Below are 19,351 nucleotides of genomic sequence, written 5' to 3' on the forward strand. Positions count from 1 at the left end.
GTTCCGACTAAACGCAATCCACCTGGAGTAGGAACCGGCAATTCCACTCCAGTATCTTTGCCAAGAATGCCCCATGATCAGAAACAAAAGGCTAAAAGATATGACGCTGGAAGATGGGCCCCTCAGGTCGGAAGGCGTCCAACATACTACTGAGGAAGAGCGGAGGACAAGTACAAGTAGCTCCAGAGCTAATGAAGTGGTTGGGCCAAAGCCGAAAGGACGCTCAGCTGTGGACGTGCCTGGAAGTGAAAGGAAAGTCCGATGTTGCAAAGAAAAATATTGCATAGGAACCTGGAATGTAAGATCTATGAACCTTGGTAAGCTGGAGGTGGTCAAACAGGAGATGGCAAGAATAAACATTGACATCCTGGGCGTCAGTGATCTAAAATGGACAGGAATTGGCGAATTCAACTCAGATGATTATCACGTCTACTATTGTGGGCACGAATCCCATAGAAAGAATGGAGGAGCCCTCATTGTCAACAAAAGAGTGGGTAAAGCTGTAATGGGATACAATCTCAAAAATGATAGAATGATGTCAATACGAATCCAAGGCAGACCTTTCAACATCACAATAATCCAAGTTTATGCACCAACCTCCATTGCTGAGGAGACTGAAACTGAACAATTTTTTGAAGATTTACAACACCTTCTAGAACTGACACCAAAGAAAGATGTTCTTCTCATACTAGGGGACTGGAATGCCAAAGTAGGGAGTCAAGAGATAAAAGGAACAACAGGGAAGTTTGGCCTTGGAGTTCAAAACAAAGCAGGGCAAAGGCTAATAGAGTTTTGTCAAGAGAACAAGCTGGTCATCACAAACACTCTTTTCCAACAACACAAAAGGCGACTCTACACATGGAAATCACCAGATGGGCAATATCGGAATCAGATTGATTATATTCTCTGCAGCCAAAGATGGAGAAGCTCTATACCAGGCTTGTCCAACCTGCAGCCCGAGGGCCGCCTGCGGCCCAGGTCAGCTCGTAATGCGGCCCAGTGCAATTTTTTATTTTTAAAGAAATTCCAAAGTTTCAAGTTACACTGCCAGCACTTGCAGCTGGAATGTGGCCGGGGCATGTCACAACAGTAGAGGGGGAGAGAGGGAAGGAAGGAAGGAGTGGGAGGGGAAGGGACAGGGGGGCTGCGTGACTTCATTGCGCCATTCCCATCAATAGGTGGACCCCCTCCCGGCCCCGGCCGGAGTCGAAGCTGGCAGCCTCTGCTGTCTGAGATTGCAGCTGCCGTTAAACGCGCTTGGAGCGGGGCTGTGGATGATGGCTAGGGCTGCCCCCCCCATGCGGCCCAAACCAGATGTATGTGCGGCCCAAACCAAATTTTCATCTTCTAATGTGGCCCAGGGAAGGTGAAAGGTTGGACACCCCTGCTCTATACAGTCAGCAAAAACAAGACCTGGAGCTGATTGTGGCTCTGATCATCAGCTTCTCATAGGAAAATTCAAGCTTAAACTGAAGAGAGTAGGAAAAACCACTGGGCTACTCAGGTATAATCTAAATCAAATCCCTCATGAATACACAGTGGAAGTGAAGAACAGATTTAAGGAACTCGATTTGGTGGACAGAGTGCCTGAAGAACTTTGGATAGAGGCTCGTAACATTGTACAGGAGGCAGCAACAAAAACCATCCCAAAGAAAAGGAAAAGCAAGAAAGCAAAGTGGCTGTCCAAGGAAGCCTTACAAATAGCAGAGAGGAGAAAGGAAACAAAATGCAGGGGAGATAGGGAAAGTTACAGAAAATTGAATGCAGACTTCCAAAGAATAGCAAGGAGAGACAAGAGAGCCTTTGTAAATGAACAATGCAAAGAAATAGAGGAAAATAACAGAAAAGGAAAAACCAGAGATCTGTTCAGGAAAATTGGAGATATCAGAGGAACCTTTGGTGCAAGGATGGACATCATAAAGGACGAAAATGGAAGGGACCTCACAGAAGCAGAAGACATCAAGAAGAGGTGGCAAGAATACACAGAGGAATTATATCAGAAAGATTTGGATACCCCGGACAACCCAGGCAATGTAGTTGCTGACCTAGAGCCAGACATCTTGGAGAGGGAAGTCAAGTGGGCCTTAGAAAGCCTGGCTAACAACAAGGCCAGTGGAGGTGATGGCATTCCAGCTGAACTATTTAAAATCTTAAAATATGATGCTGTTAAGGTGCTACATTCAATATGCCAGCAAGTTTGGAAAACTCAACAGTGGCCAGAGGACTGGAAAAGATCAGTCTACATCCCAATACCAAAGAAGGGAAGTGCCAAAGAATGCTCCAACTACCGCACAATTACACTCATTTCACACGCTAGCAAGGTTATGCTCAAAATCCTACAAGGTAGGCTTCAGCAGTATGTGGACCGAGAACTTCCAGATGTACAAGCAGGATTCCGAAGGGGCAGAGGAACTCGAGACCAAATTGCTAACATGCGCTGGATTATGGAGAAAGCCAGAGAGTTCCAGAAAAACATCTACTTCTGCTTCATTGATTATGCAAAAGCCTTTGACTGTGTGGACCACAGCAAACTATGGCAAGTCCTTAAAGAAATGGGCGTGCCTGACCACCTTATCCATCTCCTGAGAAACCTATATGTGGGACAGGAAGCAACAGTCAGAACTGGATATGGAACAACGGATTGGTTCAAAATTGGGAAAGGAGTACGACAAGGCTGTATATTGTCCCCCTGCTTATTTAACTTATATGCAGAGTACATCATGCGGAAGGCTGGACTGGAGGAATCCCAAGCTGGAATTAAGATTGCAGGAAGAAATATCAACAACCTCCGATATGCAGATGATACCACTCTGATGGCGGAAAGTGAGGAGGAACTAAAGAACCTTGTAGTGAGGGTGAAAGACGAGAGTGCAAAAAACGGTCTGAAACTCAACATCAAAAAAACTAAGATCATGGCCACTGGTCCCATCACCTCCTGGGAAATAGAAGGGGAAGATATGGAGGCAGTGACAGATTTTACTTTCTTGGGCTCCATGATCACTGCAGATGGAGACAGCAGCCCCGAAATTAAAAGACGCCTGCTTCTTGGGAGGAAAGCAATGACAAACCTTGACAGCATCTTAAAAAGCAGAGACATCACCTTGCCAACAAAAGTCAGAATAGTCAAAGCTATGGTTTTTCCTGTCGTCATGTATGGAAGTGAGAGCTGGACCATAAAGAAAGCAGACCGCCAAAGAATTGATGCCTTTGAATTGTGGTGCTGGAGGAGACTCTTGAGAGTTCCCTGGACTGCAAAGAGAACAAACCTATCAATTCTAGAGGAAATCAACCCCGAGTGCTCATTGGAAGGACAGATCCTGAAGCTGAGGCTCCAGTACTTTGGCCATCTCATGAGAAGAGAAGACTCCTTGGAAAAGACTTTGATGTTGGGAAAGTGTGAAGGCAAGAGGAGAAGGGGACGACCGAGGATGAGATGGTTGGACAGTGTCATCGAAGCAACCAACATGAATTTGACACAACTCCAGGAGGCGGTGGAAGACAGGAGGGCCTGGCGTGCTCTGGTCCATGGGGTCACGAAGAGTCGGACACGACTAAACGACTGAACACACAGAGTAGTAGATGAAGCAGATCAACACTGTTGCTCCCTGTGAAAAATTTGCACAACACTTCGCGGGCAAAATCGCTCAGATCCACTCTTGACGTGGATGCTGTAGCCATTGCAGCTCCTGTGAATGCAACCGCGGCCCCTGCTTCCCCTATGAGAATGGGTGAATTTCAGTTGCTGCAGCCTGATGATGGGGTCAAGATCCTTGAGAAGTGAGGGTTACCACATGCCTGCTGGATCCCTGCCCTTCCTGGCTCATAAAAAGCTGCCAGAAAGGGAATGGTTGATTGGATAGGAGCCGTGGTGAATACCTCCTTGCAACCCGATAAGATCCCATCTTGATTAAAGGAGGCTATAGTAAGACCACGCTTTATAAAGCCTTCCTTGGACCCCACAATAATAAATAATTACCAACCAGTATCTAACATCCCATTCTTGAGGACAGTACTAAAGCGGGTTGTGGCCTCCCAGCTCCAGAGGTGTGAGAATCTAGATCCATTTCAGTTTGGCTTCAGGCCTGGTTATAGGACTCAGATGGCTTTGGTCACCTTGGCAGATGACCTACACCAGGAACTAGATAGGGGATCTGTGTCCCTGATGGTTTTGCTGGATCTCTTAGGGGCTTTTTGATACTATCAACCACAGTATCTTCCTGTCCCATCTCTCTGGAATGGGTTTTAGGGGCACTCTTTTACATTGGCTCAAGTCCTTCCTGGAGGAGAGGTGGTTCTGGAGGACTCCTGTTTGAAACCTTTGCTCTGTTTTTGCCTCCTATGCTATTTAAGATCTACATGAAACCACTGGAAGAGATTATCCAGACTTTTGGGGTTCGATGCTATCAAGATGTGGATGACACTCAACTCTGTCTCTCCTTGCCACTTAAATCCGAGGAAGCTACTTCGTCTCAAGATCAGTGTCTAGTACCAGTCATGGACTGGATGAAGGTGAATAAACTGAAACTTAATCTAGACGAGACAGAAGTGCTCCTGGTTAGTCGAAAGGTAGATCAAGGAACAGGGATGGAGCCTGTACTGCATGGGATTATACTCCCATTTAAAAAAAAACATGTGCGCAGCTTGAAGATGCTCTTGGATTTATCCCTGAACTTGGATAACCAGGTCTCAGTGGTGGCTAGAAGTGCACGTGCACAATTAAAAGTAGTGCACCAGCTAAGTCCATTTATTGAGAGATCTGATCTGGCCACTGTGATACATGCCCTAGTTATTTCCCAGCTGGATTACTGTAATGCGCTCTGTGTGGGGCTGCCTTTGGAAAGTGTCAAGAGGTCCAAAATGCAGCAGCCAGATTGCTGACTGGGGCTGGTTACAGGGACCACATAGCCCCCCTGTTACAGCAGCTCCATTGTCTGCCAGTCACTTACTGGGCACAATTTAAAGTGCTGTTTTTAACCTATAGAGCCCTAAATGGCCTGGGTCCAAGCTATCTCAAAGACCATATCTCCCATTATGAGCTGACTCGGGTGTTAAGCTCATCAGGCGATAGCTCTGTCTCAGTCCTGCCACCTTCACAGGTGCATCTGATGGGGTCACACAAGAGAGCCTTCTCTGTGGCTGCTCCCAGACTCTGGAACTCCCTCCCACTGGAGGCCAGGCTGGGCCCATCTTTGTTGTCCTTCTGCAAGCAGGCAAAGGCCTTTCTCTTTAGGCATGCCTTCCCTCAGTAACCAGCTGCCTGTGTGTGATTTTTGAATAGATTATGCATTCCTGCTTTGACTGGATTGTTAGGAGAGAGAGAGAGTCCAATAAAAGTATGCTTCTGTATTCACATTCCTTGATTTGTTAACCTTTTCTTATCCTTGCATGTCTGCCTTTTGGAAACTTGTACATCTTAAGAAAAAAAGTAAGAAAGCTAATCCCTGAAATCAAAAGCAGTTCCTCATGCTTTCATATGAATATCTTTCCACGGGATCTTCCCCCAAACACCTGCAAATCCTTGGTCCTCTTTTTCCTACAAGCCACACCACAGACATCTTGGATCTTTTGACATATGGCTGTGCAGTGTTGTGGAAAGCCATGGAGGAGGAGAAGGAGGAGGAGGGAGAGGACTCCGAATTGGAGGAGCCAGGAGCTTTTTTTTCCCCTTGGGGAAAGGCCAAGGGGCTCAGGGCTGCCCCTCTAGCTTCTGCCGCCTGAGGCCGTCTCCTCGCTGTTCCTAATACTTCCCGTTATGCATTCCCACAGCAAAGGGCCAGTAACCCCGTAAATAGGAATTTAGCACATCCCTCCCCAGCAAATATAAGGCTCCCCACGTGTTTTGCTCATCAAATTCAACTGCAAACATTTCAAAGGACTCAAAGGGGGGGGGAATAAGATGGGGAGCCACCGTTTCCCTTCTCCCGCCTCTTCCTTTCTCTCCTGGCTTTCCTGCCCAGAAATGACTCCTGTTTTCTCCCTTTCTCTCTCCCTCCTCCTCCTCCTTCCTCGGTTATCTTTTCCCAGCAAAATCCAGACCAGATAATACTCACTCGCGCACCGTTTGTCTCTTTAAAAAAACAGGCTGAGGCTCTTGTTTCCAAAGCGTCCCATTTAAAGTTGCCTCCCTGTTGCTCAAGGCTGGAGGTCGGGAGAACAAATGCGTCCACTTTTTTTTCTTAAAAAAATGCAAAACTCATGTTCCCTTTCCTATCACGTGACTGAAGCCAAGCCAGGCTCCTGGCAGGGCGAGAACAGACTCTTCCAATCTCCTCTCGGAGCGCCTGGATGGGAGAGTCTTGGTCTCTCTCTGCCTCTTTGGATCACTGGATCAGGCAAGAAAAGGCACTTATTGAAAGCATGATCTTCCAGGGAGAGAAGTCATCCAACAAGCCTCTACAATTTTATGTTTTTTTCTCTCCTGAAATTACTAGACAGCCTTAGATTCCCCCCCCCCTCTGGTTCAAGTCAGCTGTCTTTAAGCCTGTAGTTTATATACCGCCCCATATTCCTTAAAGCCCTCTCTGGGCAGTTTGCAAGTTAATTATGCAGGCTACACATTGCCCCCCCACCCCACTCCAGCAAGCTGGGTACTCACTCATTTTACCTACCTGGGAAAGATGGAAGGATGAGTTAACCTTGAGCATACTACCTGGGACTGAATCCGAGGTGGTGAGCACAGATTTGGCAGCAGTACTACAGTTTAATCACTTTTAAAATAAATTCCACAGTGACTTCAGTGCACTTTACAAAATACGAGAGAACAGGTCTCTGCCCTAATGGGCTGACAGCTCAAATTCGATGAGAGGGACCCAGTGTTCAATCATCAAATTGGGCTCTTTGGCCGTGTTGGGAGATCTCCTGGTGTGCTTTTGGCTGTTTCCGCAGTTGCTGAAATGGCCTCTGATCTGCTTCCAAAACCTGGTTCTAGGGGAGACCTCCAACATGGGTAGTGGGGTTAGGCATGTGGAAGGAGGGATCGGGGACTTTCTCTTGACCGGGGGGCAGGAGCAGCCCTTTGCAGCCCTGACACGAGGTCCAGCTTCCAGTCGCCTCGGATCATGACAGGTGGGCCAAGACAAGACACTTTTCGCTTAAGATGCAAACTCGCAATTTGTTTGTTTGTGTCAATCATTGCATTGAATTTCCATCACATTACCATTCCCAGCCAACACCATTCCCTAGCTGCCTTTTAAGATTCCCAATTTTTGTTTGAATTACACACTGGAGTGACAGATTTTATGACGCCACCTAAAACTTAGACAAAAACAAAATGAAGCCAGCTTTCAGGATGGCTGTGCCTTCACCAGGCAGGAACCGACAAAACCAAACTAAGGAGTGTTTTTTAGGAGCAGATCTCAAAGAGTAAATGCAAGTCTATCCATTTGCTAATTAAACAAAATAAAAATAGATGAGCGGAGACATCCTTTTATATAGAATTTCCCAGACAGACAAATGACACAGTTTTTATCTGCTGAAGGACGTCCTTGTCATCACTTGATGACTGTTATAAAACCAGTTACGCTCATAATTGATGTTGATGCCTTTCCCGTTTCTACACCCCCAAAGACTTTTAAACATCCCTACACATACCTGGTTGATTGGATCCTGGACTGCTTTTCTTGATTTTTTTAGTGGACCAATAAAAATATCACCTACATGTCCATTTAGAAAAAAATATTCCAACCCCTCTATGTCTGCATGTCGGAAACATGTGGTGTACAGTATATCATAAGAAAGTGGACCCATGGAATCAAATGCTTCCATATGAATATTTTTATATGGGATCTTCCCCAAACCACCTGCAGATCATAGGTCCTGTCATTCCCACAAACAAAACCACAAAATCTTGGACCTTTTGGCACATGACTGTGCAGTGGTGGGAAACTATGGAGGACGAGGAAGAAGTAAAGGGCTCCAAACTGGAGGAGCAATTTGAGTGCATTTTTGTTTTTTGGGTGGGCAAATTCCTTTCCTAAGGGGGGAAGGAGTGTAAAATGAATGTTTCTGCTCAGTTCAGGGTGGTGAGCACCGGTGAGATATGCCAGTGTCAGAGCAGTGGTGTGAATTCTGCCAGTGAATTACTACAAATTAAAAGTTCATGCTTTGATCCCTTACTGAATGTTTGGCTGCATAAATGGATGCACAAGAAGGGATACAAGGAGCAACTCGTTAATAGTTGATCACCACCAAAAATTTACACCACAGCAAATAATACAAGCATAACACCAGAAAAGGATTTTGGATGCTAATTCCTTATTCTGATCAATTATTTAACTGTTTCAAGGTCAGATTTCGGGTACTGCAGTAACTACTGTATTCTCTAAGGTTAGTTGTTTTAGAAGCGTTTGCCGTGTTACTGAGTGCTAGCATATCTGACAAAAGAAAAAATAAAGACAGAAATGTATAAATCTTTCCCCAGTATTCCCACTCTTATATCTGAAGTGGATGTGTCCACAAAAGCTCACGTTAAATTATAGCAGTTAGTTTGTAAGATGCCAGCAGGTTTTTATCTTTTATTTTACAATCGCCTTTGCAATGCTGTGCTGCTTATATACCTCCACAGCACCAAAAGGGCTCTCTGGACAGTTTTCAGTTTAATGATGCAGGCTACAGATCGGCCCCCATCTCACACCAGAAAGATGAGTACTCAAATTTATCAGCTTCAGAATACTGAGTCAACCTCAAGGCGCCTACCTAGGATGGAACCTGGCTTGTGAGCAGAGTTTTGGCTGCAGTACTGCAATTTAACCACTGTGCCACAAGGCTCCTTTGTGGGTTTAGATTTCTCTGAAGATTGAATAACTTAATTAGAGATGGGATTATTTGTATACAAATACCCCTGCACAGGTGGACAGAATGAGGGTCCAGCCGTATGGGGCCAGACGGTCCACTCACTGATCTGCCGTGGGTGCAGGCACCACGGAGCCTTCCAATGACTCCGGAGATCACGTTCAGTGAGCCACTCTTCAGCTAGCAGACAGGCTTGTAATCCCGCCTCCTGGCAGGAGTGCCGAGCTGAACACAATCTCTGGAGACATTGGAAGGCTCCGCGGTGCTCCTGCCTGCAGTAGATCGATGAGTGGACTGTCCAACCCCATGGGGCTGGACCCTCGTTATGGGGTTTTCGTATACAAATACCCCCATCTCTAAACTTAATCTATCAAGACACTAATGCCAAAGCGTTCAAAGCAGATGGCATATATTGCTTTTCAGCAATAATTGTTATTTAGCCGTCATGCACCAGGAGAAGAAGAAAAAACATTACTCTGAAGGTGCTGTTACTTACTTTTTGCATCCACTGTAATCCTAATGAACTGAGAGGTGGTGACTGAGGTTAGAGTTTCAGTTATTCTTCTTTTACTTCCTGAACCTGCTGAGAATTCCATTTTATTCTCAGAATCGGGCTGAGCTTTTGACGATCAGAATACATATCTTGGGCTTCTCAGTGTGAGACGCGAGGCGAGAGGGTAAAGGCTCTCACCGGAGTGTCGTCTTCCCTCAAAACTGGAACAAGAGGCTCAGACAAACCCGTCTGCACCGCCCATCGAGACCAAACAGCGGGGAGTTGATACCCGTGAATTGGAACGGGAACCGTTAAAGATGACAGTAGCCACCTAAATGGGATGGTTTGGCGGGAAAAGGAGAAAGGGGGAGGTCTGTTGTGGAGGCGGGAATGGGAGATATAAAAGAAGAGGTAGACTTCACACCAGGACGTTGGGAAATGATATGGGTAGTGGACCCTTGGACCGAGAAATGAGAGAAGGTACGGGTTCCCTGAGAAGAAGCTGATTACCAAAGAAGAAGGGGTCTACCACAACGTCCTTCTTATTGGGGGGAGTCTGAGGCCAGAGAGTGGCGCAGGCGACTCACAGAGGAGAAGGAGGCGGTAGACTGGGAAGAGAGAGAACGCCGGTCATGGCTTCTAGAAGAAGCCCAGTGGAGGGGTACTTAACGGACCGTGGACCCCTCTACGAGGAGATGAAGACCCTTACAGAACGGAGATGTGAGATGAAGAGACCGCCCCGCTACTAAACCCTGAGAATAGAGACTTGTGAGTTGGAAAACAGTAATCTGTTTTTGAAAGGACCTTTGGGGCGAGTTGAGCTGTAACCCCTTTGTTAAAGTTGTTTGGATGCCCTCACCGGACCTATTGGCGACAAGAGAAACCGCAGAAGCTGAGTTTGGGCAAAAAGATGTATTATTACATATTCCAATAAAAACTAGTTATGATTTTTCAACACGAGTGTCTCCAGAGTCTCAGTCAAAATTAGGGGAAGCAAAGTACGAACCCTTACACTCAGCAACACGATTCACCAAAATATTGACATGTTTTTCATTCCAGTATTTTATTCCAGCAGGTACAGAATAGTGCCCTAAAGGCACAAAGCTATACATCTCTTGGAACTTCACCCCCCCCCATGTTTCTCTATTAAAAATACATTGTACAAGGCAAGCAGCTGAAATATGAACAATTCAATGCAATTGACGTATTTTTCTGTTTAAAACACACCCCTGTTTATAAGTTTCCCCCCCTTTCTAACCCGCAAATGAAGAAACCTTAGCTTTGAGTATTCAGCCTATAGGCTCAGAATGCTGGACATCACGAGTCCCCTGTTGAATCTGTGCCTACAGGCTCCACCTCCAATGAGGTGTGTTCCAATTGGTTTGTACAGAATCAACTGACATCAGTTCTATAAGGCTCTTGATCGGAGGAAGCGAAGTCTCCTGACTGTAGGAAGCTAAACTTCGTGACTGAAGGAAGCCTGTTTACAGGGGCAAGGTATGCACCGTTTTGTTCTTTCCTCAGCTATCTTAGCTTACTTCTGTGTAAAAGACACTCCAAAATTGTTAGTGTAATAATATTAGGAAAAAGTAGTGTCTTATACACGGAAAAATACGGTACACTCTTCCTATTCTTTCTCTTGGCTCACAGAGTTCAGAAGGTGTCTTACAGACTGAATCAAAGGTGAGGCGACTGGGGTTAAGGTGGGGGATGAAGCCTTAGAGATAGGATATCATTTGAGAGGTCTCAACCTGCCCATTGGAATTTGCTGGTGGAAGGGTGCGATCCTGCTCGCCACAAACATGGATACTGTGCCCAGCCTCTTCCCCTCGGACAGAAGAAAATGCAAAATAGCAGACAGTGGAATACCAATGTGGCAATTTTATGCTCTCTACCAGGCCTTCCTCCCAGTTCCTCCATCCTCTCTCTGTAACAATGCCATGGGAAACTCTTAAAGTGAAATTAGTAGTTCCACCTCTGGTACCTTGCCTTTACTTTACTGTACTTTGCTCTTATTAGACTTATATCCCACCCCCCCTAGACAAGGTCTATTCGGGGCGGCTTACATAAAACACCACAGTATCGTCCTCCAAACTCTTCACTCCTGGAGCTATCAGGTCATCCACCTATTTTCTCTTGACTGGACTGCCTGATGTTCCATGACATGTGAAATCTGAACAAAATATTTCTGATACTTCTGGCAGTTGTATGATTTCTGTCTTCTGTAGAGAGTCTTATGCGTCAAAGTGTGCAAATTCTGAGCAAAGCATTTTCCTAATTCTTAACATTTCTATGGTTTTATCTCCTGTGTGCACTCTGTTATGATTTTACAAGGTTTGAGTTTTCAGCAAAACATTTCCCACAGTCCTAGCATTTGTATGGTTTTTCTCCTGTGTGGATTCTCTTATGTTTTGCAAGGTATGAACTACAGGCAAAACATTTCCCACAGTCCTGGCATTTATATGGTTTCTCTCCTGTGTGGAGTCTCTTATGCTTTAAAAGGTCTGAATTTTGAGCAAAACATTTCCCACACTCCTGGCATTTATACGGTTTCTCTCCTGTGTGGACTTTCATATGACTCAGAAGCTGTGATTTTCGAGCAAAGCATTTCATACACTCCTGGCATTTGTATGGCTTCTCCAGTGCATGGACTGGATGATGAAGGAGAAGGCTAGAACTGCAGGCAAAAGACTTCTCACATTCCAGGCAATTGTATGGTTTCTCTCCTGTGTGAAGTCTCTGATGGATGATAAGACTTGTATTCCGAGCAAAACATTTCCCACACTCACTGCATTTATATGGTTTCTCTCCTGTGTGGATTCTCTTATGCTTTAAAAGGGCTGAATTTTGAGCAAAACATTTCCCACACTCCTGACATTTATATGGTTTCTCTCCTGTGTGGACTCTCTTATGCATCACAAACTGTGAACGGCAGGCAAAAACTTTACAACATTCCTGACATTTGTATGGTTTTTCTCCTGCATGAATGCTCTTATGTTTCAAAAAGTCCGCATTTCGGCCAAAATATTTCCCACACTCTTGGCATTTGTACGGTTTATCTCCTGTATGGACTCTCTTATGATTCATAAGCACTGAACTCTCAACAAAGCATTTCCCGCATTCCAGGCATTTGTATGGTTTCTCTCCTGTGTGGATTCTCCTATGCTTCACAAGGTGTGAACTGCAAGCAAAGCATTTCCCACACTCTTGGCATTTGTATGGTTTCTCTCCTGTGTGGATTCTCTTATGCCTCACAAGATTTGAATTCTGAGAAAAATGTTTCCCACACTCCTTGCATTTGTATGGTTTCTCTCCTGTGTGGACTTTCATATGACTCACAAGGTGTGATTTTCGAGCAAAACATTTCCCACACCCCTGGCATTTGTATGGTTTCTCTACTGTGTGGACCCTTTTATGTCTCACAAGGTTTGAATTTGAAGAAAAACATTTCCCACACTCCTCACATTTATATAGTTTCTCTCCTATGTGGACTCTCTTATGATTCATAAGTGCTGAATTGTCAGCAAAGCATTTCCCACACTCTTGGCATTTGTATGGTTTCCCTCCTGTGTAGACTCTTCCATAATTCACAAATTGTTGCTTCTGATTTAAGCTTATCCCACATGATTCACTAATAAAGGGCTTATTTCCAATGCGGACCTTTTTGTCAAGCATCATGGCAAAATGTTTTCCACATGCAATGTCTCTGTACGGCTTCTCTGGAATGTCGCTTTCCTCTTCTGGCTTGGTTCTCTGGTATGAAGTAACCTTTAATTTGTTTATAAAACTCTTTCCAGGTTTGGGATATACATTTTTCTCTCTCCAGATATGTTTGACAAAGGACAAACGTGGAAAAGACAAAACTGAAGTGCCAGACAGATCTATGGGGGAAAGAGAAGGAACTGGATGCATCAAAGCTCATATAGGTTTAGAGTCTTAGAAGGGTGAGTTCCTGCTGTAGTGGGAGTTTCTCTATTCTGCCCTTACTCTCTTTTACTCTCCCAATGCGGGCTTTTTCCTCACTGATCTTTTGACTCTACTCTCCAAGCTTGTTTTCCTCAACAAGAGGGCTTTCTGGATGGTTGATAATCCTTCTTCTTTTCTGCCTCCTCTTTAGGTAAAGTCAGGTTTTCCCATTTATGAGGTAATGGGTTCTCCATCAAAATCCATTCCCTTCCCTCAGCTATTACTCATACTTCTTACCTTGTTTCTACTGTACCAGCTTCATTCCTTCACTCCTTTTACTCTTCTCTCCACTTTCCTCTCTATTTATATCGACTTCTCTTTTTTGTTCCCCCTCCCCTTCTTCTTCCAATCCCCCCCCTTTTTTCCCCTTTATCCCTTCCCTCTCTCATCCAACAAGGGGCTTCTCTTTTCCCTCCTTTTCTATCTCCATTGCTCTGAGGGTTTGGGCTCATTCCACTTTCCAAGGTAGAGGGGACAACACTTGGGATGAAGATTTTGATTTTCTGCCCTCTTTCTCATAATACATTTAAGAAAACTAAAAGAAACTGCATGCTTTCCATCAAGGGCTCCTGGTACCTATGGTTCATTCTTTTTTTTTCTCTCACTAGGCTTTTATTTCAAATGTTATTTTCAAAACTGCTTCAGGATCTCTGAGTCTGATCACAAGAAACTTACCCTGACTTTATTTTCATTTTACAAGTTCCAAGATGGTTTGATTATTCTTTTATGTTCAGCAAACAGTTGGAGCACATTTGGCACTATGGCAGTGACACAGCAATCGATCAGGGCAGGAAATGCTAATATAGCTGCCACTGTTTCCTAGTTGACCAACACTGCTCTAAAATTAAATGGCAAACTACAGATTAGCGCCTTTTTTAGGTCTGATGGTTTTGACAATTGACCGGATCTGTTATTTATTTATCTTAAAGATCTGTAACCTGCTTTTTCTCCTTAAAAAGGACCCAAGGTGGCTTACAACAATGAAGAGACAGTATTTAAGTTAGTAACAGTACAATACTAAAAGGATCTATGAATAGAAAAACCAAAAAACACAAAACAATACATTCAATGCAGTATGGTATAAAAATCCATTTTAAAAGCCCCATTTGACAGACTTTCCCTTTCCTGCAGAGAAAGATGATTTCCTCCTTTAAATAACCTTCCCCACTGTGCCACTTTCCACACTTGTACAAACCTCACTTTCTCCTTGCTGGTTAGTCATTGTGTGTTTTATGGTCCAGAATCTCTAAAAACCACCAGGTAGGGCAAGGCACTCCGATGGCACTGGATTTTCCAGTTGATCTTCAACATCTCTCCTCTACATTATCCTTATTAAACTGTTGAACTAGCCAATAATGCACTAGCTAGTAGGGTCTTAGTGGGCCCAAAAATAAATGTGAGTCAACATTGCGATATGGTAGCAGAAAAGGCAAAGACCTTAGGCAAGTGCCCCAAAACCCGATACAGAGAACTGTGTTATGTTAACTCCTTACTTGCCACCTGTCCCAAATAGTAAGATGGCTAAACCAGGGAAAGGCTTTCTTTGGCCAGCCACTGCAACAGCTTTCATTGTGCTAGTTTAGTGGTCCCCAACCTTTTCTGAGTCGCAGACCGGTTGGGGGGTGGGGTCCTTTCATGGGGGGGAAGAGCGTGCTCATGGAGGGGAGGGGCATGTGTGCACGAAGAGGCGGGGCGTGCTCGCAGATGTGAGGGGCACCCATGCGTGCAGGCGGTGGGCCGTGCGTGCGGGTGGGGTGAGTGCAGAGGGGCGGGAGATCTATCTCCGCAGCCCGCTTCTGCCACGGTCACGGACTGCCACCTGGCCGTGGACCGGGGGTTGTGGATCCCTGTGTTAGTTAACGTAGCTGATGAGTTGCCTGATCTGGGAGCAGTGATTGTGGCTTCTTCTCAATCTTCCCCATGTTTTCAATTCTCCAGTGGAGAAATTCAGTGAAAACTTTGGAACTAGAAAATAAGTTGGGAAAAAGGAGAGAGCAGTGAGGGTCAAGGAGGAGCCAAAGAGCAGCCTAGAGACGTGTCATTTGGATCCCCTGCTTGCAATTGTATCTTGGGAGTGGCAGAAATGCAGCTTGCTCCACCTTCTCTGCGGCCACCCAGATAAAACCATTACTCTTCTGTTCAGTTTTCCTCTCCAGGTTAAGCATTCTTCACTCCCTTATCTGCTCTTCAGGGGGTTGCTTTTTGGGCTCTTTACTAGTGGTCTTTTCTGGACATGTTCCAGCTTCTCGTTGTCTTTCTTAAATGATGATATCAAGAACTAGCACAATATTCCAGGGAAACTTTATCCAATGTGGAAAATAGGGCTAATTTCCTATGATCCAGGTGCTGAATTTCTGTGGATCCAGCTTAAAATCACATTACATTTTTCTGCTGCATTGCTCACATTTAGGGTTTGAGCAACTTCACATGTTTCATTAATCTTCCATGATCTCAAAAAACTAATCTGTGTTCATATGCACTGAATGGAGATTTTTGTAGGTGTTAATACACTGTTAAATTAATCATTAACATTGAAAGCACAGAAATGTCAAACATTTATCAACTAAGGATAGATGATTCCAAAATCCTACACAAACAATCATTCCCCAAAACATTTGAGACATTCTAGTAGTTCTCGATAAAAGTACAGCCCAGCTATAGCTATTATTAATCAAAGAATTCACTGGTTTTAACCTATAAAGCTATAAACGGCTTGGGTACAAGATACCGTATATACTCGAGTATAAGCCAACCCGAATATAAGCTGGGAAAACCTATTGACTCGAGTATAAGCCGAGGGTGGAAAATGCAGCAGCTACTGGGGAATTTCAAAAATAAAAATAGATACCAATAAAATTACATTAATTGAGGCATCAGTACATTTAAATGTTTTTGAATATTTATTTCAGAGAAAAACAGTAAACTAGCTCTGTAAGTGGAAAAGGGGGTCAACAAAAACAAAAAGGTATTAACAATAACTTTAAAAGTACAAAAGTCTTAGCTCAATCAGCAACCAAGCTAAAGCACAAGAATTAAAATCCTTCAGAATTGGATTCCTCGCCCTCATCTGTATGTCCAAACAGAGCTTCAGCTTCAGCTGGTGTGAGGTTATCAGCATAGACATTGTCATCATCACTGAGTTTGCAGCCATCACCATCACTGCTGTCGTTCTCATACAAAGCGCTGTCTTCACTGCTATCCATAGCATTACTAATGCTTGAAGGCGCGTCGCACCATGTGCTCTGGAATGTCTTCCCATGCATCATGAACCCACTTTGCTATCAATTCTATGTCGGGCTTCATCAGATTTCCAACTTTTGTCAGTCGGGCTTGACCAGATGACATCCATTCATGCCACCTCTTTCGCACACAATCCTTGAAAGGTTTATTGAAACACACGTCTAGGGGCTGCGATACAGATGTAAGCCCACCTGGAATAATGGCCAAAGTAACTTGAGAAGACTTTGCCAATTTTTTTGTCATTAGATGTGTAGGCTCTGAATATATCCCAAACTAGCCGATTTTTTTTTTCTTTAAGGCTGCTCCTGGCCGTCTACTCCAAATTTCTTCCAGCCATTCTTTTGTTCCATCTTCATCCATCCAGCCTTTAATATGGGCCCACACTGTAATTTGTGGTGGGAATAAGACCTTTTTAGGCAAAGTCTTTCTTTTAAAAATAATGACAGGTCGCAGCTTAGTTCCATTAGCCATACATGACAGAAGGACTATGAAATGGTCCTTTTAATTTCCTGTGGTTCTGAGTAAAATAGTTTTGTCTCCCAAACTTGCCACAGTTCTGTTGCTTGGAGGATCAAAGGTCATAGGTGTTTCATCCATATTCCCAGTTTCTCCCAAGTCATAGTTATGGATCCTTCTTTGTTTTAGGATGAATGAATGAAATGAAATCACTTTCTCATCAAGGTCTTTTGGCAACTTCTGTGAAATCTTTGTTCGTTGCCGCAAACATAAGGCAAACCTGTTCATAAAGCGGGTACACCATCCTGCTGACGCAACAAAATTTTCAATGCCTGGGGCTTTTAATTTGTCATCTTTGGCCATTTGAAGGGCACGTAAGCGAATTCCCATGCGTGTTACGCAGTAACCATTTTGACGACACTCCAGAACCCATTTATGCAATTCAGTCTCTAGAGCTTCATATGAAGTCGTTAAACCACGTCGAGCTTTTTTTGCCTTTGGAATCTTTTCCAAGTCAGCTTTCATCTTCCGCCACTCCCTCACTTGTTTTTCATCAACACAAAATTCCCTACTTGCAATACTGTTATTGGTCTTTTCTGCTCTTGACACAACCTTAAGTTTGAAACCAGCTTCGTATGACCTGCGTTTTTGTTTTGGTCCAGGATTAGAAGTATTGGGATCCATTTCTAACAGGATAAAAGAAAAGACTTTGAAAAAGAATGCTGTACCACAGCAATTGAATTCTCAAAATATACCGTAAGCTCCACTCCAAAAATAATGGCCATACACTTGTGAGATTTGAAATTGCATGAGCTTTATCTCAAGATTTCCCTTGAACTCTCCAGCAGTGCTCTGACAGTCGTGGAACAAGATTTTGCTTTTTTTGGACATGAGATAACGTGTAATTTCAAATCTCATGATTGTATGTGATATATCTTATGCAAGCCCAAGTGCACAAGATTTATCTTTAAGATCTTGTTAATATTTACATAATGGGCTGGGACCAACCCTAGCCCTAACTCATAACCCTAATTCATAACCCTAACCCTAACTCATAACCCTAACCCTAATTTATAACCCTAACTTCTAACCCTAATTCATAACCCTAACTCTAATTTCTAACCCTAATTCATAACCCTAAAGTTAGAAAATAAGGGTTAACTAGGGGTATGCTTAGGAGTGGGGGAGGGATGCTAGTTTGATGGGGCATGGAGCAGGAGGGGTTAACACTGCATCTCACAGCTCAGAAAGATCCAACAGTAGATACTGCCTTTCTGAGCTACGAGACACACTTCACTGCCTGCAGAGGGAGGACTCATACCGGATGCTGTGCTTATCTACTGCTCTACTGCTGCGTAACAAGATGGAGGGAGATGGAGGATGGAGGAGGAAGGCGGATATACTCCTGTAAAGATTTTTAAGAGACATAGCTGACAAGGAAGAAGGACGGTGAATAGGCTCCCCTAGGCTTGTAAACGAAGATGCCCTCACTGTGACCTCGATTAAGAGTGGTCTGTGAAACACTGACAAGCTACGGGAAAAAGTTTTCATCTACAGCTCCTTCATTTGGAGAAAAACTGCTATTATCCTTCCAGCACGATGTCTACCTGCGGAGTCTGAAAAATGCAGTGTACTTAACCCAGGTCATCAGACCACCCACAGAGGCTGCAGGCGCCCTTAGATGAGCGGGGAAGTCCGGAGAACACCCACACTGCAGGGAAGAACATGTAATTTTGACACTGATTCGAGTATAAGCAGAGGGGGTACTTTATCAGCAAAAAAAATGTGCTGAAAAACTCAGCTTATACTCAAGTATATACGATAAGTCATCCTGGGTCCTGTTTAAGGAGAAAGGAGGAGTAATAATATTTTAAACGATCGAACAGGCTCTCTCTGTGTATGCCGTTTTAAATGTTGATGTTTCTGGTCTCTGTAATTTATTTATCTATTTGATTTATATCCCGACCATCTGGTCTATACAACCACTCTAGTTCTGAGATGTTTCCCAGATAACAAGGTGGGGGAGGGGAAAAGCAACACAGTATTCTCAGTTCATTTCACAATATTTTAACATATCCTTTCAGCTGTCTAATAAGATGCAAGGTTTTTTTCTGCCTCTGCCTATATCAATTAAGTATAATTAAGGACAACAAATCGTAAATCAAAAATAATGATTAAATCTGTTCTCATCTTAAATCAGTATATGTTTAGAAGGGTTTTTTTAAAATCTTGGGATTTTAAGTCTTTTTTAAAGATTTATTTAAATGCAGTTAAAATAATCACAAAAAAGGAATCGAGAAGTAGATCACATCCCTAAAGGCCCTTATCATTTGTAGTTGTCTTCCTTAATCATTAAGCCCTCAGCAGGAAGCTTAACTAATGAAACAACCCCACAATGGAGGTGCC

The 19,351-nt window shown here is 43.9% G+C and overlaps 1 protein-coding gene across 1 annotated transcript in view; it reads right to left on the reverse strand.

The window, feature by feature from the left end:
* Positions 1 to 19,351, reverse strand: part of LOC110070022 (uncharacterized) — a 59,670-nt gene that overhangs the window by 32,974 nt on the left and 7,345 nt on the right. The window contains 1 exon segment of the mRNA XM_078386817.1: positions 11,633 to 13,164. Within this exon segment, the coding sequence (XP_078242943.1) occupies positions 11,633 to 13,164 (1,532 nt within the window).

The sequence above is a fragment of the Pogona vitticeps genome, chromosome 2 (genome assembly GCF_051106095.1).
Source record: "Pogona vitticeps strain Pit_001003342236 chromosome 2, PviZW2.1, whole genome shotgun sequence".
NCBI classification, from domain to species: domain Eukaryota; kingdom Metazoa; phylum Chordata; class Lepidosauria; order Squamata; family Agamidae; genus Pogona; species Pogona vitticeps.